Source organism: Bufo bufo, chromosome 3 (assembly GCF_905171765.1).
Source record: "Bufo bufo chromosome 3, aBufBuf1.1, whole genome shotgun sequence".
NCBI lineage: Eukaryota > Metazoa > Chordata > Amphibia > Anura > Bufonidae > Bufo > Bufo bufo.
In genome coordinates this window covers 287,041,209-287,068,877 of record NC_053391.1, presented here as the reverse complement: position 1 = coordinate 287,068,877, position 27,669 = coordinate 287,041,209, and the positions used below count along the sequence as shown (strand labels likewise).

The 27,669-nt window shown below is 45.1% G+C and overlaps 1 protein-coding gene across 1 annotated transcript in view; it reads right to left on the bottom strand.

Moving 5' to 3' along the window:
- The window catches only part of GRM4 (glutamate metabotropic receptor 4), a 328,568-nt gene extending 302,591 nt beyond the window's left edge, over nt 1-25,977 (bottom strand). Inside the window, exon 1 of the mRNA XM_040422220.1 lies at nt 25,486-25,977. Within this exon, the coding sequence (XP_040278154.1) occupies nt 25,486-25,977 (492 nt within the window). The remainder of the gene's footprint in view (nt 1-25,485) is intronic.
- Between the last annotated feature and the right edge of the window lie 1,692 nt (nt 25,978-27,669).

The window sequence follows — 27,669 nt, the reverse complement described above, 5'->3', positions numbered from 1 at the left end:
TGATGTCCCAATATTTATGGACCTAACTGTATGTCAGGCCGTGAACAAGGTCTTGGATAAGACCGAAACGTTGGCCAGTGTACTACTTTGAATTTATTTTTCCAGATGGAGATATATATATATATATATATATATATACACACACACACACTCTCACCTAAAGAATTATTAGGAACACCATACTAATATGTTGCTGGACCCCCTTTTGCCTTCAGAACTGCCTTAATTCTACGTGGCATTGATTCCACAAGGTGCTGATAGCATTCTTTAGAAATGTTGGCCCATATTGATAGGATAGCATCTTGCAGTTTATGGAGATTTGAGGGATGCACATCCAGGGCACGAAGCTCCCGTTCCACCACATCCCAAAGATGCTCTATTGGGTTGAGATCTGGTGACTGTGGGGGCCATTTTAGTACAGTGAACTCATTGTCATGTTCAAGAAACTAATTTGAAATGATTCGAGCTTTGTGACATGGTGCATTATCCTGCTGGAAGTAGCCATCAGAGGATGGATACATGTTCTCATTCTGTTTACGCCAAATTCGGACTCTACCATTTAAATGTCTCAACAGAAATCGAGACTCATCAGACCAGGCAACATTTTTCCAGTCTTCAACAGTCCAATTTTGGTGAGCTCGTGCAAATTGTAGCCTCTTTTTCCTATTTGTAGTGGAGATGAGTGGTACCCGGTGGGGTCTTCTGCTGTTGTAGCCCACCCGCCTCAAGGTTGTGCGTGTTGTGGCTTCACAAATGCTTTGCTGCATACCTCGGTTGTAACGAGTGGTTATTTCAGTCAACGTTGCTCTTCTATCAGCTTGAATCAGTCGGCCCATTCTCCTCTGACCTCTAGCATCCACAAGGCATTTTTGCCCACAGGACTGCCGCATACTGGATGTTTTTCCCTTTTCACACCATTCTTTGTAAACCCTAGAAATGGTTGTGCGTGAAAATCCCAGTAACTGAGCAGATTGTGAAATACTCAGACCGGCCCGTCTGGCACCAACAACCATGCCACGCTTAAAATTGCTTAAATCACCTTTCTTTCACATTCTGACATTCAGTTTGGAGTTCAGGAGATTGTCTTGACCAGGACCACCCCCCCTAAATGCATTGAAGCAACTGCCATGTGATTGGTTGACTAGATAATTGCATTAATGAGAAATAGAACAGGTGTTCCTAATAATTTTTTAGGTGAGTGTATATATATATATATATATATATATATACACACACACACACAGTCCTGATCAAAAGTTTAAGACCACTTGAAAAATGGCAAAAAAAACATATTTTACATTGTTGGATCTTAACAAGGTTCCAAGTAGAGCTTCAACATGCAACAAGAAGAAATGAGAGTGAGACAAAACATTTTTTGAGCATTCAGTTAATTGAAAATAACGATTAAACTGAAACAGGCTGTTTTTCAGCTGATCCAAATTTTAAGACCACATGCCTTTAAAAGGCCAAATCTGTGCAAAGATGTGGATTCATTGTCATTTTCTGTCAGGTAGTCACACGTTGTGATGGCAAAGGCAAAAAACTCTCCCTTTTTGAACGTGGTCGGGTTGTTAAACTGCATAAACAGTGTCTCTCACAGCGCGCCATCGCTGCTGAGGTGAGACGCAGTAAGACAGTCATTTGGAATTTCTTAAATGATCCTGAGGGTTATGGAACAAAAAAGTCAAGTGGAAGACCCAAAAAAATTCACCAGCACTGAGCCAGAGGATCCATTTGGCTGTCCGTCAAGACACTGGACGATCCTCGACCCAAATTAAGGCCCTTACTGTTGCTGACTGCAGCCCCATAATCATCAGACAGCATCTGAGACTGAAGGGCTTCAAAAACAAAAAACTTCTTCAAAGACCTCGTCTCCTTGAAAGCCACAGAACTGCTCGTTTGGACTTTGCAAGAGAGCACCAAACATGGGACATTCAAAAGGTGGAAGAAAGTTTTATTCTCTGATTAGAAAAAAATTAACCTTGATGGTCCTGATAGTTTCCAACGTTACTGGCATGACAAGCAGATCCCACCTGAGATGTTTTCTACGCGCCACAGTGGAGGGGGCGCCATAATGGTCTGGGGTGCTTTTTCCTTTAGTGGAACAATGGAGCTTCAGGAAGTGCAGGGGCGTCAAACGGCCGCTGGCTATGTCCAGATGTTGCAGAGAGCATTCCTCATGACTGAAGGCCCTCGTCTGTGTGGTAACGACTGGGTTTTTCAACAGGACAACGCTACAGTACACAATGCCTGCAGGACAAGGGACTTCTTCCAGGAGAATAACATCACTCTTTTGGCCCATCCTGCGTGTTCCCCTGATCTAAATCCAATTGAGAACCTTTGGGGATGGATGGCAAGGGAAGTTTACAAAAATGGACAACAGTTCCAGACAGTAGATGGCCTTCGTGCGGCCGTCTTCACCACTTGGAGAAATGTTCCCACTCACCTCATGGAAACGCTTGCATCATGTTTGGAAGTTGGATTTCTGTTTTTGGGGGGGGGGGGGGGGTTCGTTTTTTTTGGAGGTGTGGCCCTAAACTTTTGATCAGCTGAAAAACAGCCTGTTTCAGTTTATTCGTTGTTTTCATTAAATGAAATGCTCAAAAAATGTTTTGTCTCACTCCCATTTCTTCTTGTTGCATGTTGAAGCTCTACTTGAAACCTTGTTAAGATCCAGCCATGCTAAATATGATTTTTTTTGCCATTTTTCAAGTGGTCTTAAACTTTTGATCAGGACTGTATATACACAAAAAAAATAAAACTAAATATAAGAAAATAAATAAGATATTTATCCAACATTCTCTCTTGAGTGCCGTGGTCTTCCTATCAACATTGGTGTTAGCAGCAGACTTGCTCCCGTCCTCCACAACGTTCACCCAGTGTGCCGTCATTGTGAGGATTGTGTTGACCAGACTCTTGGCTACTGAGTCTGAACTTGTAGGTGAGGGCCTGCTGCCGCTTTGTTGACTCTAGATAACTTCTAGATGATCGCACGTTCAAGTGTGGGCGACGATCCATTTGGATGTTTTGCAATTTTTCAACAAGGACCTTCTGATATAGCACTGTTTTGCTTGTCCTCTCCACCAGAGGAATGAGGGATGAAAAGTTCCCTTTGTAGCGGGGGTCGAGAAGGGTGAACAACCAGTCATCCGTGTTGTCTAAAATGTGTATAACGTGCGGGTCGTAGGAAAGGCAGCCTAACATGAAGTCAGCCATGTGTGCCAGAGTACCAACAGGCAAGACTTCGCTGTCATCATGAGAAGGTGAGCTGACCCTGTAAAAGATTATAGATGAGTGCCTGCAGGTGAGCTGACCCAGTAAAACATATGCGAGGGCCTGCAGTTGAGCTGACCCTGTAAAACATTATATGCGAGGGCCTGCAGGTGATCTGACCCTGTAAAACATTTTATGCGAGGGCCTGCAATTGAGCTGATCCTGTAAAAGATTGTAGGTGAGGGCCTGCAGGTGAGCTGACCCTGTAAAATATTATATGCGAGGGCCTACAGGTGAGCTGATCCTGGAAAAGATTGTAGGTGAGGGCCTGCAGGTGAGCTGACCCTGTAAAACATTATATGCGAGGGCCTGCAGGTGAGCTGACCCTGTAAAACATTATATGCGAGGGCCTGCAGGTGAGCTGACCCTGTACAACATTATATGCGAGGGCCTGCAGGTGAACTGACCCTGTAAAACATTATATGTGAGGGCCTGCAGGTGAGCTGACCCTGTAAAACATTATATGCGAGGGCCTGCAGGTGAGCTCACCCTGTAAAAAAAGATATGCAAGGGCATATATGCGAGGGCCATGTGTGCCAGAGTACCAACAGGCGAGACTTTGCTGTCGTCATCAGGAGGATCACTCTCAATCTCCTCATCCTCTTCTGCCCACCTACGCTGAACAGATGCAATTCAACTTTCATGGATACTACCCTCTGTAGCAGAGGCAACTGTCTTCTGCTCCTCCTCCTCTTCTTCGTCCAATTTGTGCTGAGAAGACGGACGGAGGGTGGTCTGGCTATCACCCTGTGTAATGTCTTCTTCCCCCATTTCCACCTCTTTCGCATGCAAAGCGTCGTCCTTAATTGTGAGCAGCGAGCGTTTGAGTAGACACAGAAGTGGTATGTTTACTCTGATAATAGCGTTTTAGCTGCTCACCATCTGTGTTGATTCCTCAAAGTTTCTTGAAAAGTCACAGAGGTCAGACATCCATGCCTACTCCTCGCTTCTGATTAGCGGACGCTGACTGGAAAGGCGACGACCATGTTGCAGCTGGTATTTCACTCTGCTGCTCACAAAGCCTTGCCAACATGTGGAACGTAGAGTTCCAGCTCGTGCTCACGTCGCACAACAGCCGGTCAGTTGGTAAGTTAAAGCGCTGCTCCAGCGCTGACAGACCGGCTGAAGCGGTCGATGACTTGTGGAAATGTGCACACACACGGAGCACCTTCACCAGTAGCTCAGGCAAATTGGGGTAGGTTTTGAGAAACCGCTGAACCACTAAGTTTAAGACATGGGCTATGCATGGTATGCGTGTGAGCTTGCCGAGCTCCAAAGCCACCACCAAGTTACAGCCATTATCACACACAACCTTGTTTGGTTGTAGGTTGAGTGGCGAGAGCCACAGCTCAGTCTGCTCTCTTATTCTCTGCAACAGCTCTGCGTCGGTATGCTCTTTGTCCCCTAAGCAGATCAGCTTCAGCATGGCCTGTTGACGCTTCCCTACTGCAGTGCTACACTGCTTCCAGCTACCGGCTGATGGCTGACTGGTGCTGCACGCGGATAATTCGGAGGTGGCAGAGGAGGAGGAGGCGGAGGAGGAGAAGTAGGGGTTGGAGCCACTAACGTAGGTGCTGGCGGAAACCCTGATGGAATTAGGGCCCGCAATCCTCGGCGTCGGTAGCACCTGTGTCATCCCAGGGTACGACTTACTCCCAGCCTCCACAATGTTCACCCAGTGTGCCGTCAGGAAAATGTAGGGTCCCTGGCCAAATGCACTTGTCCATGTGTCTGTGGTTAAGTGGACCTTCCCAGTAACTGCGTTGGTCAGTGCACGTGTGATGTTTCGGGACACATGTTGGTGTAAGGCAGGCACGGCACACCTTGAAAAATAGTGGCGACTGGGGACAGAGTACCGCGGGACGGCTGCTGACATCAGGCTGCAGAAGGCCTCAGTGTCCACAAGCCTAAATGGCAACATTTCCAGGGCCAGTAATTTTGAAAGGTGCGCATTAAGTGCTATGACCTGAGGGTGGGTGGCTGGGTATTTGCACTTGTGTTCAAATGCCTGGGGTAATGACATTTGGATGCTGCGCTAGGACAGGGAAGTGGATGTGGTTGCTAATGGTGCTTGCGAAGGTCCAGGTGCAGGGCAGAAGGCATCCTCGCCTGCGCCTTTGACAGGCGATTGGCCAGCACGTTCCATAGGTGAAGAGGAGGCAGTGGTGTGACCCGCAGGAACAGAATGTGGACCCAGGCGTTCGTCCCACTTAATACGGTGCTTGGATGCCATGTGGTGGATCATGCTGGTGGTGGTGAGGTTGCTAGTGTTCAATCCCCAGCTAATTTTGGTGTGGCACAGGTTGCAAACTACTATTCTTTTGTCGTCTGCACTTTCCTCAAAAAAGCTCCATACTGCGGAACACCTACCCCTTGGCAAGGGAGATTTACGCAAGGGGGTGCTCCGTGGAACGGTTGCAGGCCTGTTTGGTGTGGCCCGCTTTCTCCCTTCTGCCATCCTACTGCCTCTTCCAGCCTGCTGCGGTGCTGCAGATCCTTCCCCTTCTGTACTGCTGTCTTCGCTCAGCTTTCTACCTTCCCAGGTTGGGTCAGTGACCTCATCATCCGCCACCTTCTCTTCCACTTCCTCACTCTGATCATCCTCTTGAGTTGTTGACCCAACCACAACCTCTGAGATTGACAACTGTGTCTCATCATCATCCACCTCATTAAACACTAATTGCCATTCCCCACCGTCATGTTCTTGTGACTGTTGATGCTCAAGAGGTTGGAAATCAGGGCACAAGATCTCATGTTCTCTTCAAGCGTGCTTGGCAAGAGGGCCAAATCAAGTAATGGTGACGAAAAGAGGTCCTCAGAATTTCCGAGTGTGGGATCACTTATTTGGCCAGACTCTCCATGGTGGGAGGAAGGAGGATCAGGGAGAGGATTCTGTTGACCAGACTCTTGGCTACAGAGACTGGACTTGGAGGAAGACAGGGTGGTGCTTAACCGATTGGAAGCATTATCTGCTGCAATCCAACCGACCTCCTGGTCACACTGGTCTGACTTCAAGAGTTTTGTCCTGCGACGCCCTGCAAACTGTGACATCAAGCTAGGTATCGAGGATGATTATTTTTATTGTGCTCTGGCAGCAGGCACAGTTTCAATGCGCCCAGGGCCACGTCCGCTGCGTGAACCATCAGCATCACGGACACTTTCCAGTCCCTTACTGCTCGCCTATTTCATTTTAAATGTAATATGCTCAATTGACACACAAGATGTGGCACTGATGTCACAGTTCACAGCAAGCACAGTACATTGAAAAAGTAAGTAGAAGTATGGAAAAAGGAAAATGGATTTCACTTATATTTCTCCAATCTCTGGCCCTGACACACAGAAGGTTTTGGACAGATGTCACAAGTCCCTGCAGACACCCTCTATAGAAAAAGTATTGAAAATGATGGGGAAAAAATAATAATTTTCACTTTTATTTCTCCAATCTCTGGCCCTGACACACGGAAGGTATTGGACAGATGTCACAAGTCACTGCAAACACCCTCTATAGAAAAAGTATTGAAAATGATGGAAAAAATATAGTAATTTTCACTTATATTTCTCCAATCTCTGGCCCTGATACCCAGAAGGTATTGGACAGATGTCACAAGTCACTGCAGACACCCTCTATAGAAAAAGTATTGAAAATGCTGGGGAAAAAAATTGGTACTGTATGTATAAAATACTGCCATCCTGCCACCACACACAATAGTCCTTAAAAGGACTTTTGGGTCTTTGAAACGTTTTTCTACTAAATGGATTGCGATTAGACGCCCTACACTCTCTGTTCCTTCCGAAGCGCAGCTCTCCCTGACTACAAATGAGCCGAACATGCATCATCAGGTGCTATATAGAACCTGATGACGTGTTGTGGCCAGCCAATAACTGTAATGCCAGTAGCCAACATGGCTACTGTCATTACAGTGAGCGCAGTAGTTACCTGCACGTTTATTGGCTGCATAGCATGGCGCTCGAGCACATGCACCATGAGCCGAGCATAGCGATGCTCGAGCCAAACAGCAGTTCGGCCGAGCATGCTCGCTCAACACTAATAGATACAACATTGTGTCTATTTTTAATGCCTCTTGTAACCGTTGCAATGTGTGAATGAAGTTTTAGAAAGCTCAAGGGAAGATCTAATAACTATGTATAAATATATCAGGGGTCAGTACAGAAATCTCTCCCATCATCTATTTATTCCCAGGACTGTGACTGTGACGAGGGGACATCTCCTGCATCTGGAGGAAAGAATAGAGTTGAGCGAACCCGAACTGTAAAGTTCGGGTTCGTACCGAATTTTCGGTTTTTCGGCACCTGGACCCAAACCCGAACATTTACGTAAAAGTTCGTGTTCGGCGCTTTCTTGGCGCTTTTTGAAAGGCTGCACAGCAGCCAATCAACAAGCGTCATACTACTTGCCCCAAAAGGCCATCACAGCAATGCCTACTATTGGCATGGCTGTGATTGGCCAACTGCAGCATGTGACCCAGCCTCTATTTAAGCTGGAGTCACGTAGCGCCGCCCGTCACTCTGCTCGGATTAGTGTAGGGATAGGCTGCAGCTGCTGTGAGGGAGAGATCAGGGAGAAATCTTATGAAGAACTGCTTTTTTACTCAGCGATCTACAGCAAATGTGTTTTGTGGGTACAGTGCACACTTTTTTTAAGCCTGCCCTGAGCCAACTACTACTGAAAACGAACTTTTTTTGCTTCAGTTTGTCAATATAAATACATAATCGCCAGCCATTTTATGCAACGATAGTGCACCAGCACAGGATATCTGCATGTCTGCATGTCCAGAAATACAGCTTTTTGCTTACTGGGGTGAAAAAAATACATCTGTTTCATAAAGTGTACATCTAGGATTAGACATGCATAAGTGAGTGTCACATTTAGGCCAGAAATACAGCTTTTTGCTTACTGGGGTGAAAAAAAAACCCATCTGTTTCATATAGCGCACATCTAGGATTAGATGTGCATAAGTGAGTGTCCCATTTAGGCCAGAAATATAGCTTTTTGCTTACTGGGGTGAAAAAAAACCCCATCTGTTTCATATAGTGCACATCTGGGATTAAACGTGCATAAGTGAGTGTTACATTTAGGCCAGAAATACAGCTTTTTGCTTACTGGGGTAAAAAAAATACATCTGTTTCATATAGTGCACATCTAGGATTAGACGTGCATAAGTGAGTGTCACATTTAGGCCAGAAATACAGCTTTTTGCTTACTGGGGTGAAAAAAATACATCTGTTTCATATAGTGTACATCTAGGATTAGACATGCATAAGTGAGTGTCACATTTAGGCCAGAAATACAGCTTTTTGCTTACTGGGGTGAAAAAAAAAACCCATCTGTTTCATATAGCGCACATCTAGGATTAGACGTGCATAAGTGAGTGTCCCATTTAGGCCAGAAATACAGCTTTTTGCTTACTGGGGTGAAAAAACCCTTTGATATACTGCACATCTGGGATTAGACGTGCATAAGTGAGTGTCCCATTTAGGCCAGAAATACAGCTTTTTGCTTACTGGGGTGAAAAAAAAACCATCTGTTTCATATAGTGCACATCTGGGATTAGAGATGCATAAGTGAGTGTCACATATAGGCCAGAAATACAGCTTTTTGCTTACTGGGGTGAAAAAACCCTTTGATATACTGCACATCTGGGATTAGACGTGCATAAGTGAGTGTCCCATTTAGGCCAGAAATACAGCTTTTTGCTTACTGGGGTGAAAAAAAACCCATCTGTTTCATATAGTGCACATCTGGGATTAGACGTGCATAAGTGAGTGTCACATATAGGCCAGAAATACAGCTTTTTGCTTACTGGGGTGAAAAAACACTCTGATATACTGCACATCTGGGATTAGACGTGCATAAGTGACTGTGAAATTTAGGCCACAAATACGGCTTTCTCATACTGGGGTGAAAAAAAAACATCTGTTTCATATAGTGCATATCTGGGATTAGACGTGTATAAGTGAGTGTCACATTTAGGCCAGAAATACAGCTTTTTGCTTACTGGGGTGAAAAAACCCTCTGATATACTGCACATCTGGGATTAGACGTGCATAAGTGAGTGTCACATTTAGGCCACAAATACGGCTTTCTCATACTGGGGCATACTGGGGTGAAAAAAAAACCCATCTGTTTCATATAGTGCACATATAGGATTAGACGTACATAAGTGAGTGTCACATATAGGCCAGAAATACAGCATTTTGTTTACTGGGGTGAAAAAACCCTCTGATATACTGCACATCTGGGATTAGACATGCATAAGTGAGTGTCACATTTAGGCCAGAAATATGGCTTTTTGCTTACTGGGGTGAAAAAACCCTCTGATATACTGCACATCTGGGATTAGACGTGCATAAGTGACTGAAATTTAGGCCACAAATACGGCTTTCTCATACTGGGGCATACTGGGGTGAAAAAAAACCCATCTGTTTCATATAGTGCTCATCTAGGATTAGATGTGCATAAGTGAGTGTCACATTTAGGCCAGAAATACAGCTTTTTGCTTACTGGGGTGGAAAAAAACCATCTGTTTCATATAGTGCACATCTGGGATTAGACATGCATAAGTGAGTGTCACATTTAGGCCAGAAATACGGCTTTTAGGTTACTGGGGTTATAAAAACATCTGATATACTGCACATCTGGGATTAGACATGCATAAATTACTGTGAAATTTACGCCACAAATACCTCTGTCATATAGAGTTAAAAAAATAATAATTAAGTGCAGTACCCTACTTCAGGGTTTTTATTGGCGGTTAATTATTTTTAACAGACTTAACCACTTTTTACTTTGCTTGGTGAACGCTAACTATGAGGCAAACATCTAATAAGGGATGAGGTCATGGTCGTGGTGGTGGTGTTGGGGGAGCCTCTGGTGCAGGGAGAGGACGTGGCCGTTCTGCCACAGCTACACATCCTACTAAACCTACTACCTCAGGTCCCAGTAGCCGCCAGAATCTACAGCGATATTTGGTTGGGCATAATGCCATTCTAAGGATGGTAAGGCCTGAGCAAGTACTGGCGCTAGTCAGTTGGGTGGCCGACAGTGGATCCAGCACTTTCACATTATCTCCCACCCAGTCTTCTGCAGAAAGCGCACAGGTGGTGCCTGAAACCCATGCCCATCAGTCTGTCACATCACCCCCGTGCATATCGGGGAACCTGTCTGAGCCTCAAGTCATGCAGCAGTCTCTTATGCTGTTTGAAGACTCTGCTGGCATGGTTTCCCAAGGGCATCCACCTAGCCCTTCCCCAGGGGTAGAAGACATAGAATGCACTGACGCACATCCACTTATGTTTCCTGATGAGGACATGGGAATACCACCTCAGCACGTCTCTGATGATGACGAAACACAGGTGCCAACTGCTGCGTCTTTCTGCAGTGTGCAGACCGAAAAGGAGGTCAGGGAGGAAGATTGGGTGGAAGACGATGCAGGGGACGATGAGGTCCTAGACCCCACATGGAATGAAGGTCGTGCCACTGACTTTCAGAGTTCGGAGGAAGAGGCAGTGGTGAGACCGAGCCAACAGCGTAGCAAAAGAGGGAGCAGGGTGCAAAAGCAGAGCAGCCGTCGCCAAAACAGTTCGCCTGCTACTGGCCACCGTCACCAGGGACCGAGCACACTAAAGGTAGCTTCAAGGAGTTCCCTGGCATGGCACTTCTTCACACAATGTGCTGATGACAAGACCCGAGTGGTTTGCACGCTGTGCCATCAGAGCCTGAAGCGAGGCATTAACGTTCTGAACCTTAGCACAACCTGCATGACCAGGCATCTACATGCGAGACACGGGCTGCAGTGGAGTAAGCACCTTCAAAACCAAGAAATGGCTCAGGCCCCTCCTGCTCCCACTCCTGCCTCGGCCTCTTCAGGAACGTTGGCACCTGCCGCCCAGCAAACAGAGGATGTGCCACCAACACCACCTCTGTCACCAAGCATCTACACCATGTCACACGGAAGCGCTCAGCTCTCCATCTCACAAACCTGTGATAGAAAGCGTAAATTCCCACCTAGCCACCCTCGATCCCTGGCCCTGAATGCCAGCATTTCTAAACTACTGGCCTTTGAAATGCTGTCATTCAGGCTGGTGGAGACGGACAGCTTCAAACAGCTCATGTCGCTTGCTATCCCACAGTACGTCGTTCCCAGCCGCCACTAGTTCTCCAAGAGAGCCGTGCCCTCCCTGCACAACCAAGTTTCGGATAAAATCAAGTGTGCACTGCGCAACGCGATCTGTGGCAAGGTCCACCTAACCACAGATACGTGGACCAGTAAGCACTGCCAGGGATGCTATATCTCCCTAACTGCACACTGGGTAAATGTAGTGGAGGCTGGGCCCCAGGCGGAGAGCTGTTTGGCGCACGTCCTTCTGCCGCCAAGGATGGCAGGGCATCATTCTTTGCCTCCTGTAGCCTCCTCTTCCTACTCTGCTTCCTCCTCCTCTTCTACCACCTCCTCATCCGGTCAGTGACAGAACTTCACCACCAACTTCAGCAAAGCCAGGGGTAAACGTCAGCAGGCCGTTCTGAAACTGATGTGTTTGGGGGACAGGAGTTGTAGCGGGGTATAGAACAACAGACCGACGAGTGGTTGCTGCCAGTGAGCCTCAAGCCCGGCCTGGTGGTGTGCGATAATGGGCGAAATCTTGTTGCAGCTCTGGGACTAGCTGGTTTGACGCACATTCCTTGCCTGTTGCATGTGCTGAATTTGGTGGTGCAGGAATTAATTTACAACTACCTCGACATGTCAGAGCTGCTGCATAAAGTGCGGGCCGTCTGTGCGTGCTTCCGGCGTTTTCATCCTGCCGCCGCTCGGCTGTCTGCTCTACAGCGTAACTTCGGCCTTCCCGCTCACCGCCTCATATACGACGTGCCCACCAGGTGGAACTCCACCTTGCACATGCTGGAGAGACTGTGCGAGCAGCAGCAGGCCATAGTGGAGTTTCAGCTGCAGCACTCACGGGTGAGTCGCACTGCGGAACAGCACCACTTCACCACCAATGAATGGGCCTCCATTCGAGACCTGTGTGCCCTGTTGCGCTGTTTCCAGTACTCCACCAACATTGCCAGTGGTGATGACGCCGTTATCAGCGTTACAATACCACTTCTATGTCTCCTTGAGAAAACACTTAGGGCGATGATGGAAGAGGATGTGGCCCAGGACGAGGAGGAGGAAGAGGGGTCATCTCTAACACTTTCAGGCCAGTCTTTTAGAAGTGGCTCAGAAAGAGGATTTTTGCAACAGCAGAGGCTAGGTACAAATTTGGCCAGCCAGGGCCCACTACTGGAGGACGAGGAGGAGGAGGATGAGATGGAGGATGGGGATGAAGCATGTTCACAGCGGGGTGGCATCCAACGCAGCTCGGGCCCATCACTGGAGCGTGGCTGGTGATATACGGACGACGCAGACGATACGCCTCCCACAGAGAACAGCTTGTCCTTACCTCTGGGCAGCCTGGCACACATGAGCGACTACCGCAGTGCCTGCGCAACGACAGCAGAGTTGCCCACATTTTAACGTGTCCTGACTAATGGGTGGCCACCCTGCTGGATCCCCGTTACAAAGACAATGTGCCGTCCTTAATTCCCTTACTGGAGCGTGATCGGAAGATGCCCGAGTACAGGCGCACGCTGGTAGACGCGCTCCTGAGAGCATTCCCGACTGACGCCGGGGGACAAGTGGAAGCACAAGGCGAAGGCAGGGGAGGAGGAAGAGGTCGCCAACGCAGCTGTGTCAGCGCCAGCACCTCAGAAAGCAGGGTTAGCATGGCCGACATGTGAAAAAGCTTTGTCACCTCGCCGCAACAACCGCCCCCAACTGCTGATATAGAGCGTGTTAGCAGGAGGCAGCATTTGAACAACATGGTGGAACAGTACCTGTGCACACGCCTACACGTACTGACTGATGGTTCTGCCCCATTCAACTTCTGGGTCTCCAAATTGTCCACATGGCCAGAGCTTGCCCTGTATGCCTTGGAGGTGCTGGCCTGCCCTGCAGCCAGTGTACTCTCTGAACGTGTATTTAGCACGGCAGGAGGTGTCTTTACAGACAGACGCAGCCGCCTTTCCACAGCCAACGTGGACAAGCTCACGTTCATTAAAATTAACCAGGCTTGGATCCCTCAGGACTTGTCTGTACCTTGTGCAGAATAGACAGTTCTAACAGCCTCAACCATCCATCCTTGTACTCAAGTGCACTTATTCCTGTTTTTTTATTTTTATATGTCCCAATATTTTGGGGGATACCCCTATGTAAAAATGCAAAATAACACACATCTGTGTTGGCTACCTATTCCACCTTCGCGGCCGCTTCCACCTAGACCTCCACGTGAGCCTACACAGCCACATCCACCCATTCACCGCCTCCTCAACCTTTTCCTCCTACATCATTCCTAATTTTAATTTTTTTGAAGGCCTTTTATGTTTTTTTAATTCATTTCCCTATCCACATTTGTTTGCAGAGCATTTGCCATGCTCTTAAGCACATCTTGCTGCCTTTTACAGCCCTCTAGCTGTTTCCAGGGCTAATTTAGAGCCATTTTTGTGGCCAAAAGTTCAGGTCCCTATTGACTTCAATGGGGTTCGGGTTCGGGGTTAAGTTCGGGTCCCGAACTCGATTATTTTTTTTTAAGTTCTGCCGAACCTGCCGAACCCGAACATCCAGGTGTCCGCTCAACTCTAGGAAAGAAGGTTTGTAAACAAACATAGAGGATTCTTTACGGTAAGAGCAGTGAGACTATGGAACTCTCTGCCTGAGGAGGTGGTGATGGCGAGTTCACTAAAAGAGTTCAAGAGAAGTCTGGATGTATTTCTGGAGTGTAATAATATTACAGGCTATAGCTAATAGAGAGGGGTCGTTAATCCAGGGAGTTATTCTGATTGCCTGATTGGAGTCGGGAAGATTTTTTTTTTCACCCTGAAGTGGAGAAAATTGGCTTCTAGCTCACAGTTCGCTTAAATAATGTAATTGATGAGTATTCATTCATGAAAGCAAGAAAAAAATTGCATTGTAAATTATAGTGGTGTTATCTTCCCACTGTTGGCAATGTTGTATAATTCAAATTGTATTGTATGTTTACTGTGTTATCATTTTGAATTGCACATGTTATGTGTTTAACATGACCTCTTATTGTCTACATGCTATAAATGAAAAACTGATTTTTTGGGAGTGGACATTAGCTTACTATTTTATATTTGGTTTTTGTTTACAGTCATATTAATTACAATATTTCCTCTGAAAAACATCAATATATATAATTTTTTGGGCTATAAACATTAATAATTTTTAATGCTATTTATGTTAATATTGTTAATTGATAATTTGCATAATATAAAATCACTTCTATGTCTATGGATTGGGATCCTGTGCCTGGATTTAGGTGGAAGAAAATGTGGATTCCAGTTATCACCAATGTTTTAGATTTTAGAAGAACTAATTTCATGGTATTTAAAATATGAATTAAATGGTGGAATACAAAGGCAGGGGGTGAATGCCCAGTAGGCCCTATTAGATTACCTATCTTAAAGATAATTGTTTATCAAACCAATGTAAGAGCAAAAGCAAGAGTTAAAAGACACCACCATGGGTGGATTGGGAGCTTAAAGTGGCCCTGGAGAAAAATATAAAAGTCGTCCATGTTGTAGGCAGATCCAAAATGGCAGAAGGTGGGGCCAACACAAGTAGGCAGAGTCAGCAAATCGATAGGCATGGTTACCATTGTAAAAAAAAAAAGTATATTAGTTTGGCATATCAATTTTTTACTGGACTCTAGTGTTGGGCGAGCATGCTCTAGTCTCCTCCCCGCACATTTGTTGCCTGCTACGCAGCCAATAAATCATGCAGGTGAGTACTGCCATTCACTGTAGTGCCGTAGCCATGTTGGCTGCTAACATTACAGTGATTGGCTATATAGCACCACCCTGTCATCCACAAAGTCCAGTCTCAGTAGCCAAGAGTCTGGTCAACAGATTCCTCACCCTGATGCTCCTTCCATCCACCATGGAGAGTCTTGGCAAACAAGTGATCCCACATTCGGATATTTCGAGGAGCTGTTATCATCGCCATTCCTTAATTTGGACCTCTCGCCAAGCCCGCTTGAAGAGGGAGATGAGGAGATCTTGTGCCCTGATTCCCAAGCTCTGGAGCATCCACAGTCAGAAGAAGATGACGGTGGGAAACGGCAATTAGTGTTTCACAAGGTGGATGATGATGATGAGACACAGTTGCCAATAAGTCAACTGCAATTAGTGTCTCAAGAGGTTCATGATGAGGATGAGACATAGTTGTCAATAAGTGAGGTTGTTGTTAGATCAACAATTCAGTAGGATGACCAGAGTGAGGAAGTGGAAAAGGAGGTGCTGGACGATGAAGTCACTGACCCAAGGACAGCAGTACAGAGGGGGAGGGTTCGACAGCACCTCAACAGCTGGAAGAGGCTGTGGGGTGGTAAAAGGGAGAAGGCGGGCCACACCAAACAGGCCCGCAACTGTTCCACGGAGAGCCCCCTTTCGGCAATCTCTCTTGCCAAGGGGTAGTTGATTCGCTGTCTGGAGCTTTTTTGAGGAAAGTGTGGACAATAAAACAATTGTCACTTTCAACCTGTGCCGTACCAAAATGAGCAGGGGAGTGAACACTAGCTACATCACCTCCACTAGAATGGTCCGCCACATGGCATCAAAGCACCCTAATAGGTGGGCCAAATGCCAGGGTCCACAACCAGTGTCTCCTCTTCCCCTGTGTTACGTGCTGGCCAATCCCTTGTCCAAGACGCAGACCCAGATGCCTCCCGCCATGCACCTGGACCTTTGCAAGCACCATCAGCTAGCACATCCACTTCTGTGTCACAGAAAATCATACAGATGTCTATACCCCAGGCCTTTGAACTAAAGCGCAAATACCCAGCTACCCACCCACAGACCATAGCACTAAATGCGCACCTTTCCAAATTGCTGGCCCTGGTAATATTGCCATTTAGGTTTGTGGACACTGAGGCTTTCCGCAGCCTGATGGCAGCGGCTTTCCCGTGGTACTCTGTCCCCAGCCGCCAATATTTTTCATGGTGTGCAGTCCCAGCCTTACACCAGCATGTGTCCCGTAACATCACCTGTGCCCTGACCAACACAGTTATTGGGAAGGTCCACTTAACGACTGACACATGGACAAGTGCTTTTGGCCAGGGATGCTACATTTCCCTGATGGCACACTGGGTGAAGGTTGTGGAGGCCGGGAGCAAGTCGTACCCTGGGATGGCACAGGTCCTACAGACGCAGAGGATTGTGGGCCCTACTTCCATCAGGGTTTCTGCCACCACCTACGTTAGTGGCTGCAACCTCTCCTCCTCCGCCTCCTCCTCCACTTCCACCTCTGAATTATCATCTTGCAGCCCCAGTCAGACATCAACAGCGGCAACAGGCTGTGCTTAAACTGATCTGCTTAGGTGACAAACAGCACACCACCGCAGAGCTGTGGCAAGGAATAAAGGACCAGACTGAGCTGTGGCTCTCGCCACTCAACCTAGAACCAGGCATGGTTGTGTCTGATAATGACCGTAACTTGATGGCGGCTTTGGAGCTCGGCAAGCTCACACACATACCATGCCTAGCCCATGTTGCCTGAGTTGCTGGTGAAGGTTACGCCACATGTGTGCACATTTCTGCAAGTCATCGACAGCTTCCGCCGGTCTGGCAACACTGCAGCAGCGCTTGCAACTGCCAGCTCACCGACTGTTATGCAACGTGAGTACGCGCTGGAACTCCACGTTACACATGTTGGCCAGGCTTTGTAAGCAGCAGAGGGCAGTAGTGGAATACCAGCTGCAACATGGTCGTCACCTTTCCAGTCAGCTTCCGCTCTTCATAAGCGACGAGTAGGCATTGATGTCTGACCTCTGTGAGGCTTTTCGCAACTTTGAGGAATCAACACAGATGGTGAGCGGCGATAACGCTATTATCAGCGTAACCATCCCACTTCTGTGTCTGCTCAAATGCTCGCTGCTCGCAATTAAGGCGGACGCTTTGTATGTGGAAGAGGTGGAAATGGGGGAAGAAAGTACACAGGGTGATAGCCAGACCACTCTCAGTCCGTCTTCTCAGAGCGAATTGGATGATGAGGAGGAGGAGGAGCAGGAGACGGTTGCCTCTGTTCAGCGTGGATGGACAGAAGAGGATGAGGAGATTGAGAGCCATCCTCCTGATGAGGACAGCAAAGTCTTGTCTGTTGGGACTCTGGCACACATGGCTGACTTTATTTTAGGCTGCCTTTCCAGTGACCCTCGCTTTTTAAGCATTTTGGCCAACACCAATTACAGGTTGTTCACCCTTCTCGACCCCTGCTACAAAGAGAACTTCTCATCTCTCTTTCCTGTGGTGGAGAGGTCGAGCAAAATGGTTCAATACCAGAAGGTCCTTGTGGAAAAATTGCTCCAAACATTTCCATCTGACAACGCTGGCTGCAGAGTACGTAGTTCCTTGGCCAACCAAGGAGGGGAAATGAGGGGAACACACAGCAGTTCCAACAGAGGCATGTAGCAGACCGTGTCAGCGTCCTCAGTGATCACTGTGTGCCTTACAACTATTGGGTGTCCAAGCTGGACACGTAACACAAACTGGCGCTCTACGCCTTGGAGGTGCTGGTGTCACGGCTGAGGATGGGGGAAACCCTCAGCCGTGCGATGTCAGAAGATGTAGTGGGTGCTCGGCCAGGATGACAGAATTAGGGAGCAGGTCACCTCCTAACGCATCCCTAATCTGACCCTGACACTAACCATATGAGCCAACCCTGATGGTGGGAGGGGTCATACACCGGAACCTAATAATCCCTGCTAGCCCTCAGGATTGCCCTGGAACAAGGAGCAGGGTAAGACGACCTGTTCCTGCTAGATGTGGAGGAACAGGAGTCTCACTGGCCAAACTACAAAGAAAGGGGAACAAGAACAGCTTATGGCAATGGCAGGTAAATGCAACAAGACAACACCTACCTGCCACAGACACAGAGCCTGGAACCTATGTATAAGTGCTGCTGTCCACAAGAACTCAAACTGACACAGCACACACCATACCTCACTCAGGAACCCAGAACCATAAGCTGCAATAACAGAAAGACCAAACACACACCTTCGTAACACCATGAAACATAACATATGACCACAAGGGTAGCCCTCAATAGCCCATGTAGCCACACCCACACAGACACACCCAGTGCACGCACACTAGGAAGGGAATTAACCCTTCCCACACCAGGGAAGGGAAGACAGCCACTTAAAGGGGACATGCACACATACAAAAACCTTGTGCACAAGAAACAAACACAAGGCACACCTAATAGACAGGTTGCCAGGTGCAACCGCATGCAATGACAGCGAGCAGCCTAGCAACCAGCTCCAGCTGCTCTACTGCCACAAACCTAATGTTGCCAGTGGCAACCACAGGTGAGGCAAACTACTTCAGCCCTCACCTGTGATTGACAACAACTCCAGACCACAGGCAAATGCATGCGGTTCAGGAGTCACGGCCATACCATGGTCATGACAGCTGGCCTGCCCCACCGCCAGTGTTTTGTCAGAGCGTGTGTTTAGTGCTGCTGGGGGAAAAATAACTCTAAAGCGCATCCGCCTGTCAACTGAAAATGCTGACCTGGATTGCCCCCGACTTCTCTACTCCACCAGAGGAAAGCAGCTGAACATACAAGGCACTCTAAATGTGACTTTTATGGTGTATTGAATACACTGTATTCCCATGCACCCCTTCCACCACTAAAAAGGGTATATGGTTCAATATCCCTTTTCTGGTCCTCCCCCTCCATCATATCAACATGCTTATTAGGCTGCCCTCGCTCCTAATGTTTTAGAGGGTCAGCTCAGCAGCGGGCCCTCACCTATGATGTTTTTGAGGGTCACCAGAAGGCCCTCAACCATAATGTTTTAGAGGGTCAGCTCAACAGCAGACCCTCACCCCTAAATTTTTTGATGGTCAGCTCGGCAGCAGGCCCTCGCCCACAACATTTTTTATATGATCAGCTCGGCAGCATGCCCTTACCCACAAAATGTTTTAGATGGTCAGCTCGGCAGCAGGCCCTCGCTCATAATGTTTTAGATGGTCAGCTCGGCAGCAGGCCCTCGCCCACAACATTTTTTAGATGGTCAGTTCGGCAGCAGGTCCTCGCCCATAATGTTTTAGATGGTCAGCTCGGCAGCAGGCCCTCGCCCATAATGTTTTAGATGGTCAGCTCGGCAGCAGGCCCTCGCCCTCAAAATGTTTTAGATGGTCAGCTCGGCAGCAGGCACTCGCCCATAATGTTTTAGATGGTCAGCTCGGCAGCATGCCCTCACCCACAAAATGTTTTAGATGGTCAGCTCGGCAGCAGGCCCTCGCCCACAACATTTTTTAGATGGTCAGCTCGGCAGCAGGTCCTCACCCATAATGTTTTAGATAGTCAGCTCGGCAGCAGGCCCTCGCCCTCAAAATGTTTTAGATGGTCAGCTCGGCAGCAGGCCCTCGCACACAAAATTTTTTAGATGGTCAGCACGGCAGCAGGCCCTACCCCTAATGTTTTAGAGGGTCACCAGCAGGCCCTTGCTCCTAATGTTTTTGAGGGTCACCAGTAGGCCAGCAATCATAATTTTTCAAGGGTGTGTATGATGCCCTCCTTTCTGTGTAATAAAGGGTTTATTGGAGTGCCGGTTACTTGTAATTTTTGGAAGCCCTTGCATAGACTTTATGAGTGTAGGAGTCCCACTACCTTGAACAATTGTGAATGAGGCCCTCCTTTATGTGATATACAGGTTGTATCGGAGTGCCTCTTCCTTGTAATTTTTGGCAGCACCTGCACTTTATATACAAGTAAATATACAGGAAAGAATGTTTCCTAACAATTTTTAAAATCGATTTTATCTTTGGTTTGGTGCGAATTTTTGTCAGTCTGTAAAAGTGGCTTAGTACTCAGACATCATTCCCAGCAGCGACCTGAGAGTACAAGATGCATCCAGACATCCTTCCATGCTGTTCCCGAACCATTTCAGTGGTGTCTTCATCAATTTCTGTCTTATGAACCAGACACCCTCCCCTCTTCAGAGCAGGCACAGATGTGTTTTGATCAAAATATATTGGCTAAGAGTCTCAGATTTTATTGTATCAGAGTGAGGGCTTAGTCCATATGTTGTGTTTGAATAGTGCATTATTTTTTGTGATTTTATAAATCCACTTGGAACCGAACCCGAGTTCGGGAAATGTTTCTTTTTACCGCACAAACTAATTTATGAACTTATTGCGCGAAGTCTCGCGAGACTTCGCAAAGCAATAACTTTGGCTCATCGGAGCCAATACATTCTAATACTGTATGGAGCTCCTGCTCCATACAGTATTAGAACAAAGTTTTATGCGAATCGACTTCGCTCATCCCTAGTCATAACCATGGAAACGAGCAGTGTATAATGTGATGGAAAAATGAATCAAGCTAGCAAAACAAGTAATATGAACCATCACAATACATTAGTAAGTGCCTTGTATTAAACTTGTCTACATAGTAAAAGTAATTTACTGTAGTGAGACAACACCTTTAAATATGCCTGGGATGTCTAGCCCAACATAAAAATTTAACGGAAATAATAAAATGGCAGATGAGTTGGACCATGTGGTCTTTTTTGCCATCAATCTTCTATGTTTCTATAACTGATCTTTTTAATGAGGTTATTCAAAAACTAACAGTAAATGCTTTGTTGTAGCGTAAGTGAATACTGAATTTTATTATAATTTTGTTCCTTTTGAATCAAATTCTATTTGGTTTGTAAGAGCCAAGTCTGCACAAAGAACATAGTGGGAGATTTATCAAACTGGTGTAAAGTAGAACTGGCTTAGTTGCCCATAGCAACCAGATTACACCTTTCATTTTCCAAAGGAGCTGTCAAAAATGAAAGGTGGAATAATAATCTTCCACAATCTTCTCAGAAATTGTGCCTCAGATCTCTGAGTGAAAGGCAGGTGTGGGCTACAATTTGCCAGTAAAGGCACTGAAGCAGTGACTCACTTTCTCTATTAACCAGCGATGGACTGGCCATCGGGAGTACCGGGAGAATCCCGGTGGGCCGATCGAATTATGGGCCGGCCAGGGCCGCCATCAGGGGGGTAAAGCCGATACCCCAGTAAGGGGCCCGGACCCCGGGGGGGGCCCGGCCGGTCCCGAGCCATTTTAATTTTTTTGCTGTCAGTGTGTTAACTTTAAAATCAGCGCTCATCTCTTTACTATCTTACACTGACTCAGCTCCAGTAACAGCAGGCAGTGTGGGGGCGGCGCTCACTCACTGACGTCACACGCCTGCTCCTCCCACTAGGCGGCGCAGGCGCGTGACGTCAGTGAGTGAGCGCTGCCGCCCGCACTTGTTACTGGAGGCTGGAGGGAGCTGAATGTAAGGTAGTAAAGAGATGAGCGCTGTGTTAAAATTAAAGTTACTGTCTGCAGCCTGCAGGATACCGATTTATTAATGTATACTACTGTGAGTGGCGGGGAGGGGGATCTATGGATGACGGCACTGTTATAGGGAGGGGGATCCGTGGATGGCACTGTTATGGGGGGGGGTCTGTGGATGACACTTATGGGGGGGGGGTCTGTGGATGACACTTATGGGGGGGATCTGTGGATGGCACCATTATGGAGGGGGATTTTTTTTTCTAAATTAAGAGTAAAAATAAAAAACCTGTTTATACTTACAGTGGAATGTTTTTACTTATGTTTTTTTTTGAGTGTGTTTGGGAAAAATAAAGTGGGCCGGTCTGGCTGAAGTCCAGGGCCACTTTATTGTCCCAGTCCATCCCTGCTATTAACTCTGCAGGTGATCCATACGAAATTAGAAGGGTCACTATATTGTAAGAGTAAAGATACTTTCTGTTGTGGATTGCAATACAAAATAATACAATGCAGATCATAGAGACACCCAGTTTTAATTTCAATACAAAATAAAATGGCAGTTATGATTATATCTGTAAAAAATAATAATCCACTATGTGCTACATGCATCTGCCATTCTGTGCCTCAATTCTATTTTAGGCTGCCTTTCTTTGCTGTCTTTCTTCTCTCTATTAATTATTTAATAGAAGCTTCTCATGCTGCATTACTGCTCGTTAAGAGCTTACCTAGAAAATCTAATTCTATCAGCACTTTAGGGGAATTCAGAAAGGACACGACAGAATGAGAGAGGAAAATGGAGGTGAAGGAGAGATGTAAAAATAAGGACGACGTCGGGAAAGCATAAGAAAGAAAGCACTACATCAAAAGCAACAGATCAGCAAGTAGAACAGAGGGCTAACATTAATAGAAATATCAGAGGTGGGACAGGAATGCTAGGAGAAATATGTAGTATGGGAATAAAAGAACAATAGATTGTACGATTTTTTTTCACACCTGGAAAAACGAATCCAAAAATTGTGGGCAAAAAAACTGACAGATTAGGAATAATAACTGATAGCTAGCAAGGAGCAACTTAGAAACACTCCAAAAGAAAGAGATACAGAAAAACAGATGCAGGAAGATCACCTACCTACTGTGTTTAGAATATTAAGATCACCATTAAGCCCATTAGAGGAAATGTATCCATTTTATTTTACAGTTTTCTAAGACTACCAAATCAGCTCACTTCAGATGATTTAACTGATGTATAAATATTACCCATAAAACATTATTATGTTCCACCACTGCAACAAGTACCACACAGTTCCATACAAATACCCAAAGTGGCAATTTTCAGAACAAATCAGTGATTTACAATTGATATACACCTCAGTTTGGTCCTGAATAAAATGTATAACCAGTTAGGATTTTGGGGGTAGCAGTAGTGTTCTTGCCTTAAAATACAGAACAGTCTATCAAAAGTTTGCAAGAAAGACCATAAAGCTTTTCAATAAGTTACTCTAAACCATTCTATTTTCAATTACAGGTAGTTGCTGGTATGCGACGAAGAATTAATTGACTACACAGAATGAAAGGGCAGTGCATGATTTCTATACTCTGAGTTCTTGCTGCGAAATGCACCAATGCCTATGGCCTCTTTCACACGAGCAATACAGATTGTGTCAGGATCTGTTCAGGAAAAAACTGATGGTTTAGCATGCAAGGTAAATCATTTTATTCTGCGATTTTATTCTGCGATCATTTTAATGGCATAATTTGCTAAAAAAAAATACTAACATTACAAATCAAACAAGGTGATTTCTTTCACCTTATATAGCAAAAGGGGCACACCACTTTTAAAATGTGGCTATATAAACCTGATTATCCGCCTATTTCTCTCTATTTGCAACATTTTAACAATGGCACTAAAATGGGACTTTTTAAAACTAAAATGCTCCATTTCAGCCACCCCCTCTAGTCAGACCACACTTGAGACATTTGAAACATACTTCCAACTTTTGAATCATATTTGCGACATTTACAGTGTTAAATTGTGACTTTTGTCTCAGACTCAGGACATTTTTTGTTATTGTTTTGTTTTTGTTCGATGTCAATTTACTGGCATAACCCTGCAGTTTAGCTAATTTCTAATATAAAAAAATAAGTGCATCCTGTTTTAATACTTACCTATCACTTGTTCCCAAGAGTTGGGTTTCTTTTCAGAAATGCGACAAAAAGTCTCATCTTTCTACCATAAATGTGACTTTTCACACAAAGCACATCTACATAAGCTGGCTTAATTGTCCGCAACAATATGAGCCATTTCTGCAGATAATAGAATGACAATTTGATAGCCCCACCCACTTTGACATTTAGAACTCATTTTTGACGTGATGCATTCTTTATGGTGAAAATTCTGGAGAAAACAGTTGATAAATTTGGCACAAATTAAAACGTCATTCTTTTTGGCACATTTTACACCATAATTCTGGCACTACATGCTTAGTAAATTGTCCCCAGTGTGTGCATTATCAGTCCGGATTGCATGCAATTTTCACACGTGGGAAGAAACACTAATGAATAACAATCTAAATCTCCTAGCAACCATCAGTGAAAAAACGCATTACATCTGGATGCCTTCTGTTTTTCATGTAAGCCCTATTCACTTCTATGGAGCCAGGGTTGTTTGAAAAAATGCACAGTCTAGAACACGCTGCAATTTTTCCTGAATTCAAAGATTATTTGTGACAAACGATGCACATGTACACAGGCCTATTAAAATGCGTCAAAATTTAGTCTGGATGTTATGCGTTCACTATATGCATTGCATCTGGATGGAAACGGGCTTGTGTGAAACTATGCATAAACCATTATCTCATTTTACTCCTGGAGCTTTCCTTTAAATAATTTCAAGTAGACGTACTGCTTATTGTACAGTAAGTTTGTATAAGGCCTCACACACATGAACGTATTTTCATTCCGTGTCCGTTCTGGTTTTTTTTACGGACAGTATATGGAACCATTCATTTCAATGGGTCCGCAAAAAAAAGGTACTCCATGTGCATTCTGTTTCCGTATTTCTGTTCCGCAAAAAAAAAGAACATGTCCTATCTATTGCAAGGATAGAACTGTTCTATTATGGGTCAGCTGTTCCGCTCCGCAAAATAAGGAATGCACACGGATGTCATTTGTATTTTTTGCGGATCAGTTTTTTGCAGACCGCAAAATACATATGGTCATATGCATGAGGCCTCATACTGATGAGGTTGTTACTTGCAAATCTTTATGAAGATTTCACATAATTTCAATTATAAAATGCCATGTTTATCATGTTAGATGTATATCAGCTAAAACAATATAGGGGGCATTTATCAAATCTACTACACCAGTTCTGTGGCATAAAATTGTTGCAAGTGATGTCATATGGACATTTGTGCAGTTTTTGCAACTTTTGGTGAAATTTTGCAACTTTTGATGAGCTCTGTCACTTTTAAAAGTGGAATCAAAAGTTGTTTGGGATAACAGATTAAAACACTTTTTTGCCTCATCTGCCTCATCTATGATGTGCGACTTTTTAAAAAGTTGCATCTCCACGCCAGGCAACTCCCTGGTGTACTTTCACTGACAGTGGCAAAACCACATCACATTTGCACCAAATTTATTAAAACCAAGCACCATATTCATGAATTTAGCGCAGGTGCACAATGCAACACCAGTCTAAAAAAAATCTCAAGCACACCTAAAATTATAAATTCCCTCTATATCTGTAACTAGAAGATCTTCTTAAAATCATTATTCATAAATCAAAAAATGTACTCACCTTGAAAAGTCTTAATATATTGGCCACCATGATGGAGACAGAGCTAGAAGATGCTCCAATGACTCCAACCACCCTCTCAGGTTGAGCAATGATTGGGTTTCCACCACTTAGACACCGAACTTCTGCCCTATCCTTGTCTATAAGTGGCTGGACAAAGCTCAGAGACTGCTCTAGTGCATGTGTATCACGAGAACAGGTATCCAGAATTCTTGCACCTAAGGTAATATTTGGCAAAAGGTCAGGATCAGCATTGATACGATCAAGAGCATACAGCATTGCTTCTAAACGATGTATTCCCTTTTCTTTCTTGAGCTCTCCGCATGCTCTGCCATCACTTCCCCTCCCATGGACGGGGAAAAGACCTCCCAAAATGAGGTCGCCATCTATTCTCACAGAATTTATATGTGGTGAACCTTTTGGTTTGGACCAACTAGTCCATGAACCAAAAAATACCAACGTGTATACTGTTACCGTAAACTTTGGCATATGCATAATACAGGCTTTTGGCAGACCAATAAAAGTCCTTTCTTGTTGAAATTCCACTCCACAGTCAAATTGTCCGGAGCTTTGTTTAATGACTTAAGATGCCGAGGACATAATGCCATCCAGTTATTGATTATGAGTCTTCAGATATTCTGAAAGAAATGATAATAAATATAGATATTTTAAAAAGCTATAATTCCACAGAGGTCTTGACATCAGCTACATTTTAAATATCTTATTGTTATTTGGATGCAAATCTGTATTAATGATGAATTGCTTCTTTACCAGTTTTACCTTTATATCTGAAATTTGGTGACTTAAATTCAATTTTTCATATGATTACATGAAAGTACATTGACATTTTATGTTAAAGCATAGCTAAAAGCAACCCAGCATTAGTAACGGAGGATAAGTCACCACATGATGTTCTGCCCATAAAGTGGCATACATTTGACTCATCCTGTATAATCAATCATCTTGCAAAGTAAAGAGATGAATACTGCAATTGTAAATTTATAATAATTGCATAATTATGATTATATTTTATTTTCTAACAACATGCATATGAATTATATTTCACCATGTTCTTCTCGAATACCAGTCTGCATAATACCAGGCTCCTGCACATAAAGACTGACCCTAATACGACTCAAAGAGATACATAGGTTTTCTGTACTACTCTATGGAGCATCTCTGAACAATAATACAGCTTTAAAGAGTGACTGTACTGTTACAAAATTTCACTTAATTTAATTCAGAATTATGTAAATAGCCGAATTCTAAATCACTTCATGTAAAAAAAAATATGCTTGCATCCACCCAAGCTGTAAAGTCATGGCCACTAGACTTTCATCTATAATTTGCAGTGGATAGGAAGTGGGGGTGTATCAAAGCTAGCTGAGCTCCTAAGCCTGATAAAAGAACTCCTACATAGCATTTGCAGATTATAGTAGCCTCCTTTGTGTTTGTAATTGTGATCTCTCCCTCCTTATCAGTTTTCTGAGCTTCCTGGGGAAAAAAAAAAAAAAAACATAGTGAGAAGTAAGGAAAGTGAGCTCACTGCAGTACAGTGCTGGCAGATTCCTCAGGAGGGAGATGCCCACTGCTTTTGAGATAAATGCATCTAGCTGTGCAGCTGAAACAGGGAATATTATGGCTGGGGAAGACATTAGGGAAGCCAAAGAGACCAGCTGCTTTACATTTATGTTTCTACAATGAAGCACAGGTGCAAACGTTTTTTGAAAACTCAGGTACACTTTATGCTATGAGTCACATAAAATATCAGATTTAGCTAAAAAAAAAAAAAAAAAGCGCTGCTGCTGATTATGTTAATATTTATTGTAAAGTTGTATTTGGGAATAGTTGAAAATGTTTGAGGGTAGCCACGGAGAGCACCCCAAAAACTTCTAATAAGTAGTTAGAGGACTACAGGTTTCCGGTTTCCAAGCGAAAGGGTTTTGAGTCCCCGCTGAGGCCAATGGTGTTTGCGGTAGTCAAGAGAACTACGTCGTTAAAGGACTACAGGTTTACGACTTCCAAGCATTTGATTTGTGCCCACGCTGATACCAATGGTAGTTACGGTAGTCTGGAGAACTACATGTTTCCGGAACATTAGCAAGCTGATGTAAACTGAATCCCGAATAGTAAGAAAAAGCATGTAGGGAAACAAAGGGTGGCTGAAAGATAACAAGCTCACAGAAC